This window comes from Leptonychotes weddellii, chromosome 8, assembly GCF_054177405.1.
Source record: "Leptonychotes weddellii isolate Sample4059 chromosome 8, ASM5417740v2, whole genome shotgun sequence".
In the NCBI taxonomy this organism is placed as follows: domain Eukaryota; kingdom Metazoa; phylum Chordata; class Mammalia; order Carnivora; family Phocidae; genus Leptonychotes; species Leptonychotes weddellii.
Genome location: NC_138376.1, coordinates 54,283,588 through 54,293,246, shown reverse-complemented (window position 1 = coordinate 54,293,246; position 9,659 = coordinate 54,283,588). Strand labels below are relative to the sequence as shown.

Sequence of the window (9,659 nt, the reverse complement as noted above, 5' to 3'; positions counted from 1 at the left end):
TCACAAGACTCACTAATCTGTATAATTTCCCCATATTTACTGCCTCAATTCGTTTTACTTCTATTTACTAATTTTGATCTATCCCTCTAATAGATTATGTTTTTGATAAATTCTGTCCACCCAAAATCAATTAAATTAATTATCAAGTCAACAGAAAGCCAGATCTGTCCATCCAGGGTTGCCAAGTCTTCCCAGACCTCCCAACCAACCTTCTTTACTGTTAATTACCAGTCATGCATTATCACCCTTTGAGGATGCTTGACTCATTTCTTCCTCAGACCACCTGCTCTAGGAATGTCCAGAAATTCTGGGAAGTTCTGCTGTGATTCAAGAGACAAATTAGGTCAACTAATTAATTACAGAGGCCTCATCTCAAGCTATAATGAAACCTTCCTTAAGCGCAAGAGAGAAATGGCTGGGTTGTCTTTTAAACTACAGAACAGGGTGCCTGGGTGGCTCAGTTAAGGTTAAGTGTCTGCCTTCAGCTTAGGTCATGATCCCAGAGTCCTGGGATTGAGTCTCATGTTGGGCTCCCTGCTCAACAGGGGGTCTACTTCTCTGCCCCTCCCCTGGCTCATGTGTGTGTACTCTCTCTCTCTCTCAAATAAATAAAATCTTAAAAAGAAATAAACTACAGAACATACTGGAACACACCTAATGACTAACCAAAAAAAGCGTTATCTTGGAATCTAGCATGATGGTGACAACCTCAAAGAAAGACCTTGACCATGCAACTTAAACATTTTTTAAAAATAATTTATTTACAAGCCTTGGAACTGTTCTCAGGTCCAAACTTCAAGACCTGCTTTGAATCAAGCCTAAATCTCAGAGTTCAGAGCTCTGGCACAGAGAGGACAAGTTAGCACATTTCAAAAGAACACAAGAGAAAATCTAACACATCAGTGTATTTCCCTATAATCCTGACAGGAAATGTGTATGCAGTTACTTATGTATCTCTTCCGTTAAAATGCCTGTTCAAAGTCTGGTTCAACTTCTGAGTGCTTAGCACAGAGCCTGACATGTACACAGTAAATGCAATAAATGTATTTTGACCAATTTTTTATCTTTCTAGCTTTACATATCTAGGCATTGATAAAGTGAATTCATTTAGGGAGTCTGAATGCTAGACTGTAACTATTCTGCTGAAATAAAATATGGCGACTGGGACTCTGGTTTCTCCCGAAGGAAAAGATAACCTGAATTTTTTTAAAAAGCATTTGGCTAAATTATTTTTTTAATCACCCTAATAAAATCACTCTTGGGATTAGTTTGATAAAAATGTAAAACTGCTAGCCTTTTCATTCATATTTTTATTCATCGATTAGCTTTTTAGACTGTGTTAAAAACAATCAATTACCCCACTGGCAATGTTACCTCATACACATTAGTTACATTTAATGCAAATTCTAGTTATATAAATTTGAAATATATAAATTCCTTGCACAGAGTCTGAAATAATGCGAGCCTTCCTAAATTTAAACAAACACCTGGAAAACTGAGTAGATTATAAACTATATACTACTGCCATCTCCCAGTGCCACTTAGCTGGTAAATATATCCACCGTCCTCTTTTGTCAATCAAGCTGTCACTCCTGTGAATAAGATTTCCTTGTTTGGGTGACTACTATGCAGGTTCTTTTTTTTTTTAAAGATTTTATTTATTTATTTGACAGACACAGCGAGAGAGGGAACACAAGCAGGGGGAGTGGGAGAGGGAGAAGCAGGCTTCCCGTGGAGCAGGGAGCCCGATGCGGGGCTCGATCCCAGGACCCTGAGATCATGACCTGAGCTGAAGGCAGTCGCTGAACGACTGAGCCACCCAGGCGCCTCTATGCAGGTTCTTTAACACTTACTATTACTGTAATTTAAAAAATCTGCTTAATATCCTCTAACAGTAGTGTCAGTGCTTTGGGAAATTCCTGTGAAAATGAAAACTTGGGGATAGAAGTTATAAATGATAAGACACCATGATGAGATGAAAGTCAAACAAGGACTCATTTTGCCAGGCTGTTAGTCAAGGAGAGAGCATTGGAAGATTAGAGATAATAAAAAGCAGCACTAAAATGGGTACAACTTTTAAGTCCACAAAATCCCGCACAAGGAAAACAGGGTTTTAAAAAAAAAAAAGGAAAAATATAAAAGAAAAATATATTGGAGACATAGCTGCAAAATCAATGCCACCATATTTGCTTCTAAGCTACAATGATTTTAAGATTTATGCCTTCTGGGCACCTCCCCACCTGAATTAGCTTACATTTTTTTAAATGGGAAAAATGAGTGGTGAGATATGCAGATTTTGAACTATGCAAGGTCCTTAGGAACATATCTATGAAGCAAAGCTCTATATTTATGTACTTTAGATTCAGAGTCCATTTAACCAGAATGATAAAAGCAAGGACAAAAAAACCCCTAATATGTAGCAAGAAACTCTGCCAGTAAGTCCACAGAATTTAAAATACTCTGTTTAATCAAAGCGGTTTTTGGGGCGCCTTGGTGGCTCAGTCAATTGGGTGTCCTACTCTTCGTTTAGGCTCAGGTCATGATCTCAGGATCGTGAAACTGAGCCCTGTGTCGGGCTCCACACTCAGTGCAGAGTCTGCTTGAGATTCTCTCCCTTTGCCCCTCCCTACCCTCACATGCGCACACACTCTCTCTCTTTTTTTCTAAAATAAATAAATAAGTTAAAAAAAAAGAGGTTTCCAATTACTCCATACTTATAAAAGAAGGCGGATTAACAGTATTTCTTGGTTTGTACCCTCTAAATCTTAGGAAAGCCAGAAGAACTCAATGGGAGCCTCAGAAATATTATATAAAAAAATAATAATAATTTAGAATCATATATATTTTTAATCCTGAATAAAGAGTTGAGTTACATTTAAAGGATTTTGAAAAGAAACCAAAAGTAAGCTAAATTCATTTAAAATACGGAATCCAAAAAATAAAAAAGAAATTAAAAAGGGAACCCACAAGTAATGTCTCTCTGAAACAATCTCACTTTTCTGTAAAGAGTGAGAAAAGTCTATACTAAAAGTACATACCTGAGAGGCAGACTTTTACCAATACTTATAGAAGCCTCTGGAATTAATTTTTTCCATTTAGAACTTGAAAACTCAATGGATTTTAGCACAGAAATGCCTTCTTCCAAAGAAGACTTCATCCAAGAAGCTCTTTCATATCGTTGTTGGGACACACAGCCAACTTCCTTATACCCTAGAAGAGGGAGGGAAAGAATATAATAAGAGAGGTTTTAAGGAAGAGTAAACCTGGTGAAGTAAACCAGTGAAGAGTTACCTCGGAACGTGAGCCTGCTGTCGGCATTATCAGGGCGCAGTGACAGACGGAACTCTGCTCGGCTTGTAAACATGCGGTAGGGTTCGTTGGTGCCCAGTGTGGTGAGGTCATCAATCAAGACTCCTATGTAGCCTTCTGTTCGGCTGACGACAAAAGGAGGCTTCCGTTTGACCCGAAGACTTGCATTGATTCCAGCTATCACACCCTACGAGAGGACTGAAATGTTTAAAAGGCCATTATGAACTGAACAAAGAGCTACCTTAGACTACTACCTGGAAAAAACAGCGTCGGGTATTAAGAAAGCAGGCACTGCCCAGAAGAGAGAGAATAGAGAGAGAAAATGTGATATATACTCAAAAACAAGACAGGTAATGTGCTGCTTTAGAATGCTATGTTTCATTGTTTTCAAAAATATTTAACATTCCTGATAAGCTTTAGGTGGGCTAATATGTTTTTTAAAATCCAGCCATAAAACTCTTCTAGCCTTTTCCCACTTACAAGTAAAAATAACATAACTTCTCACTTAAAAGGAATATGATAATTTGCAATAAAGTTATGTTGAAAGAACTAAATTTTCTTTTTCAAAACAATTCAGGGGTGCCTGGCTGGCTCAGTCAGTAGAGAATGCAACTCTCGATCTCGGGGTTATTAAGTGTGAGCCCCACTTTGGGTGTAGAGATTACTTAAAAATAAAATCTTAAAAAAAATTTTTCAAAATAGGGATGCCTAGGTGGCTCAGCTGGTTGAGCGTCTTCCTTTGGCTCAGGTTATGATCCCAGGGTCCTGGGATCGAGTCCCACGTCTGGCTCCTTGCTTGGCAAGGAACCTGCTTCTCCCTCTACTTGCCTCTCACCCCTGCTTGTGCTCTTTTTCTCTGGCAAATAAAAAAAAAAATCTTTTAAAAAATTTCTAAATACAGTAAATCTAATCAAATATGATACCAGACCTAGGAGCTCAGAAAAGAGAATTAAAACCACAAGTGTTTAGCACAGCATAAGGAATACAGTCAATGATACTGTAGTAGGGATGCAACGGGACAGACGGGACAGACGGGACAGACAGATAGTAGCTACATTTGTGGTGAACACAGCAGAATGTATAAACTTGTCAAATCACTCAGCTGTACACTTGAAACTAATGTAACATTGTGGGCCAACTACATGCAAATAAAAACATTAAAAACAAAAACAAAACAAAACATAACCCACAGGTGTTTTTTAAATTCTCTTGTATATAGTAGCCATCCCTGTATACCCTGAAATAGAAATAAGTCTTCCATTACAGTTTATGAGTTGTATCTAAGACCTATATAGTTATCACAACAGAAATTAAAAGGAGGAACGCCAGTTCTTTTCCTGCCCTTTTCTGTTTATAGTAACATTTGAACAACCACTTACTTGAGCTGCAGCTTCCTCATAACCAGTAGTGCCATTTATCTGGCCAGCAAAGAACAGCCGTTGCACCAAATGAGTCTCAAGAGAAGGAGTGATCTGACGGGGGTCTAAGTAATCATATTGAACACCATAGCCTGACCAAAGAATAAATGATACAAAATAAGCAAAAACCGAGCTGGATTTGTCTCAAACTAGAGATGCAAAGATTATCATTAAATGCTCTTGAAAAACAAAGAATATTTTAAATGCACAGATGTTGGGCTTTGTCTTCTGAGGCTCTAGGCAACTATAACTGTAGCTAAGACCTCCTCACTGCTAAAGCAATGCTAAGCTCATATGGAAGGGCAGCTGTGATTCTCTTTACCTGGCTGAATCATTTTAGCTTTCTCCAAGCCTTTGATGCATGTGATCATTTTCTCTTGTAATTCAACTGGTAGTGTCACAGATAACCCTTGAGGGTAGATGAGGTCAGAATCCATTCCTTCAGGTTCCAGCCAAACTTGATGTAGACGGTTTGGAAAACGCAAAACCTTTGATTCAATGGATGGACAGTATCTAAAACAGGACAATGAAATTTAAAAATTTAATGAAGCAAACAAAAGAGGGTTGACAGCATTCCTTAAAGTAATGTTTTGTCCTTACCTGGGTCCTCTTGTAGTTTCCTTAATGTGACTATTAAGGTGAAGGTTCTCAAGGACAATCTCATCCACTCTAGGGTTGGTGTGAGTCAAGTAACATGGCAGCTGATCTTCTGGCTAAAATATAGGAACTACTTATAACAATCTTTGCTTCTTTACTAGTCTGTCTTTTACTCAAATAAATTACACACATGATAAGCACTTACTTTTATAGACATTAAACCTATGCATAATGCTGAGTACTACTAATGAAGTATTCTTGCCAAAAACAACCCAGAAGATGAACCTAATTTAAACAAGACTGTAGATCTACCAGTTTACAAAAAACATAGAAAATGGAAGAAAATATTTAAGGCACCAGAAGGGAGAAATCTAGAATGTGGGAAATCCTAGAAATTCTAGAGAACAGATGACTCAGTTTCTTCCACATATAAATGTCAAAAAGGAAAGAAAAAAAAAAAAAAAGGAGGGGAACTGCTGTTATAAGGCATATCATCCAACTCAATGTGTGGCCCTTATTTGGTCCTTATTTTCTGGGTGTGATAATGGTATTGTGGTTGGTTTTTTACAAAGTTCTCATCTGTTAAAGACATATACCAAAGTATTTATAAGTGAAATGATGTGATATTTGGGACTATGGCTTTAAAATTTCACAAGAAGTCGGGATGCCTGGGTGGCTCAGTCGGTTAAGTGTCTGCCTTCAGCTCAGGTCATGATCCCAGGATCCTGGGATCGAGTCCCATATTGGGCCCCCAGCTCAGTGAAGCGCCTGCTTCTCCCTCTGCCTGCCACTCCCCCTGCTTGTGCGCGCTCTCTCTCTCTCTGACAAATAAATAAAATCTTAAAAAAAAAAGAAAAACTTCACAAGAAGAAAGTGTTAAGAAAAGATGAAACAGGAATGCCAGAAAATGTTACTTGTTGAAGCTGGGTGATGGACACAGAGATTCATTATGCTACTTTTTTCTACTTTCTATAAACTTGAAATTTTATAATAAACAGTTTAAAAATATACACTCTAAGAAAGTAGCATCACAATTTACATTTTACCAATACAAAAATACAAGAGTGACTTGCTCAAGATCACAGAATATTTGGAGCCACTTATCACGATAACACTCACCAGAAACTAGGACCATCAATTATTAGTCCTCAATTCTAAACACACAATATACCTTTTTTTTTTTATAATTCCAAAGGTAGGCAAAAGTAGACTGTACTCTTCAAAAGTACCAGTATCGGGGCGCCTGGGTGGCTCAGATAGTTAAAAGTCTGCCTTTGGCTCAGCATGATCCCAGGGTCCTGGGATAGAGCCCCACATTGGGCTCCCTGCTCAGCGGGAAGCCTGCTTCTCCCTCTCCCTCTGCTGGTGCTCTTTCCCTCTCTCTTTCTCTCAAATAAATAGAAATAAAATCTTAAAAAAACAAAAAACAAAAATACCAGTATCATGAAAGACTGAGGAACTGTTCCGTATCAAAGAGAAATGACAATTAAATACTATATTTTTTCCTGGATTGGAAAAAAAAAAAAAAAGGTTGCTATAAAGAACAATATTGGAACAATCAGCAAAATCTGACTATGAACTATATATTAGATAACAGCACTGTATCAATGTTAAATTCCCCGAATTTCATTACTGCAATGAGGTAATATAAGAGCACGTCTCTGGGTTTAGTTGAAATCCATACTCAAATATTTAAAAGTAAAGGGTCATGGTCTCTACAACTTACTCTCAAATGTTCTGGAAAAAGAAAAGAATAAGGACAAATGTCTATATTACTGTTTTATAGATTAAATATATACATATATCTCTATATTTCTATGTAGAGAGATAAATATAGTAAAATATTAACAGTGGGTGAATTTCAATGGTTTACAAGAGTTTGTTTTAATGGTCTTGCAGTATTTATGTATGTCTGCAATTGTTTCAAAAAAGTTTAAATTGGCAAGATTACTGAAGTAACAAAACTTAAGAACTTATGGGGAAACACCCAATTAGCCAAATTAGCTAATCCTGTTAAATATCACTTTTTTGCACCCTAAGTAGTAGGAATGTAAGGTGAATTGTGAAGGAATGAAGGGAGGAAGGGCAGAAGAGAAAAAGAAGGAAGGAAAGAAGGAAGAGGGAGGAAAGGAAGAGAGGAAGAGAGGGATGGAGGGAGAGTTAGGCTATATGCTGCTGTGAATAGCCACCATCAACTGTAAAGTTAAGTTTTCATAAATTATCTTACCTTAATCCACACTGTCTCATTGATAAAACTGAATGGTATGGATGGATTATCTGGTGTCTGCTTGTTTAGAATGCTGAAATTAACCGACTCTTTGGCAATTCGGGGTGGAGTCCCAGTCTTCAATCTTCCCACCACAAACCCCAACTTCTCCAGAGTCTGAGCCAACCCAATGGAAGGCTGATCCCCTAAACGCCCTGCCGGATGTGTCTCCAGTCCAATTACAATCACGCCTCTCAGGAACGTCCCAGTAGTCAGAACCACACTCTCTGCATGTACTGTGCTTCCATCCGCTAAAGGATAAGAAAGAGTAAAAATTGTGACCTGTTACCATGGATCTAATTGAAATGTGACCATTTTACATTAGAACTACAGAGAAAATTTGTCTTCAGAAACTTGAGAAAGAATTTTAAATAAGTTAGAAGACTGTATGTTATTAATACCAAGAATCCAAGACTGCTGGGAGAGAGAACACAGTAACATATAAAAACTAATTCACATGTTCCTAAAATCATGTCAGTACTGAAAAGGTAGTCTCAGTTAATTTTTAAAATTAATTTTAGACTCCTGGTTAAATATGACAGACTACCTCACATGATCTCTTTTCTTTTTTAAAGATTTTATTTATTTAACAGAGAGAGACACACAGCAAGAGAAGGAACACCAGCAGGGGGAGTGGGAGAGGGAGAAGCAGGCTTCCCACTGAGCAGGAAGCCCAATGTGGGGCTCGATCCCAGCACTCTGGTATCATGACCTGAGCTGAAGGCAGACACTTAACGACTGAGCCACCCAGGCGCCCCCCTCACATGATTTCTTCTCCCTCCTAAAACTCCAAGAAGATGAAATAAAGGGGCAAAAAAAGGTATAAACCCAAAAGGACAAGTAATGGGAGAGAACTTGTCAAAAGATGAGGACTCTCAAAATATTTTCAGAAGACAGAAAGCAGATGGAAGAGCAATAACTGATCCAGCAGAGGGGAGAAGGATGTAACTCAAGAATATGAGGAGAATGTACCAATGAGAATGAAATAACTTGCCCTCAAAGCCTGCAAACTGGAGAACTGAGAATGAGAACTGAGGAATGTAGGAACAAAGGTTGGGGCTGAAAACGAGAGAAATAGTTAAGTCTATATATAAAGGTTTTGTGTGTAGACAGACCTATCTTATAGGAAAATGTTAGGCTTAATCTTTGGGTAATGGGGAGTTACTGTTTAGTGGGTAGAGTTTCAGTTTAGGATGATCAAGTAGTTCTGGAAATGGGTGGTGGTAACAGCTGCACAACATTGTGAATGTACCTAATGGTATTGAATTGTACACTTAAAAATGGCAAAAAATGGCAAAATTTTTTTTTAAAGATTTTATTTATTTGAGAGAGAGAGACACAGTGAGACAGGGAACAGAAGCAGGGGGAGTGGGAGAGGGAGAAGCAGACTTCCCGCGGAGCAGGGAGCCTGATGTGGAACTCGATCCCAGGACCCTGGGATCATGACCCGAGCCGAAGGCAGACGCCTAACGACTGAGCCACCCAGGCACCCCCAAAATGGCAAATTTTAAGTTATGTACATTTTGCCACAATAAAAAACTGTATTGTTGTGCCTATAAAATATAAACAAGGTCAAAAAGTAATTTTAAAGATTTTATTTATTTGACAGAGAGAGAGAAAGAGAACACAAGCAAGGGGAGTGGCAGGCAGGAGAAGCAGGCTCCCCACTGAGCAGGGAGCCCGATGTGGGGCTCGATCCCAGGACCCTGGGATCATGACCCAAGCCAAAGGCAGTCACTTAACCAACTGAGCCACCCAGGTGCCCCCAAAAATAGCATTTAAAGTTATTAAATTAAGTAACAGAAGTATAAACAAATTAAAGGTATAAAGGTCTGCACTAAGAAAAACAATATAATCATTAAATCTGGAGAGGAAAGGAGGAAGGGGAGAGAAAAGGAAATGAAAATAAAACTAATTCAGTAACTATTCAGAGAGGAAAGCCAGTAAACACTGACAGAAGAAAGAGAAGATAAAGCACATTATATAAAATCAGTTACTAAACTGGGTGCCTGGGTGGCTCAGTTGGTTAAGCGACTGCCTTCGGCTCAGGTCATGATTCTGGAGTCCCG

General features: G+C 38.4%; 1 protein-coding gene across 3 annotated transcripts in view; it reads right to left on the bottom strand.

Moving 5' to 3' along the window:
- Positions 1–284: 284 nt before the first annotated feature.
- Positions 285–9,659, bottom strand: part of MTO1 (mitochondrial tRNA translation optimization 1) — a 21,012-nt gene continuing 11,637 nt past the window's right edge. For all 3 annotated transcript variants that reach the window (XM_081828552.1, XM_081828550.1, XM_081828551.1), the window contains 6 exons: positions 7,552–7,841; positions 5,328–5,440; positions 5,050–5,240; positions 4,689–4,819; positions 3,292–3,496; positions 285–3,210 (listed from right to left, as the gene is read on the bottom strand). In XM_081828552.1, the coding sequence (XP_081684678.1) occupies positions 3,020–3,210; positions 3,292–3,496; positions 4,689–4,819; positions 5,050–5,240; positions 5,328–5,440; positions 7,552–7,841 (1,121 nt within the window). In that variant the 3' untranslated portion in view covers positions 285–3,019. The remainder of the gene's footprint in view (positions 3,211–3,291; positions 3,497–4,688; positions 4,820–5,049; positions 5,241–5,327; positions 5,441–7,551; positions 7,842–9,659) is intronic.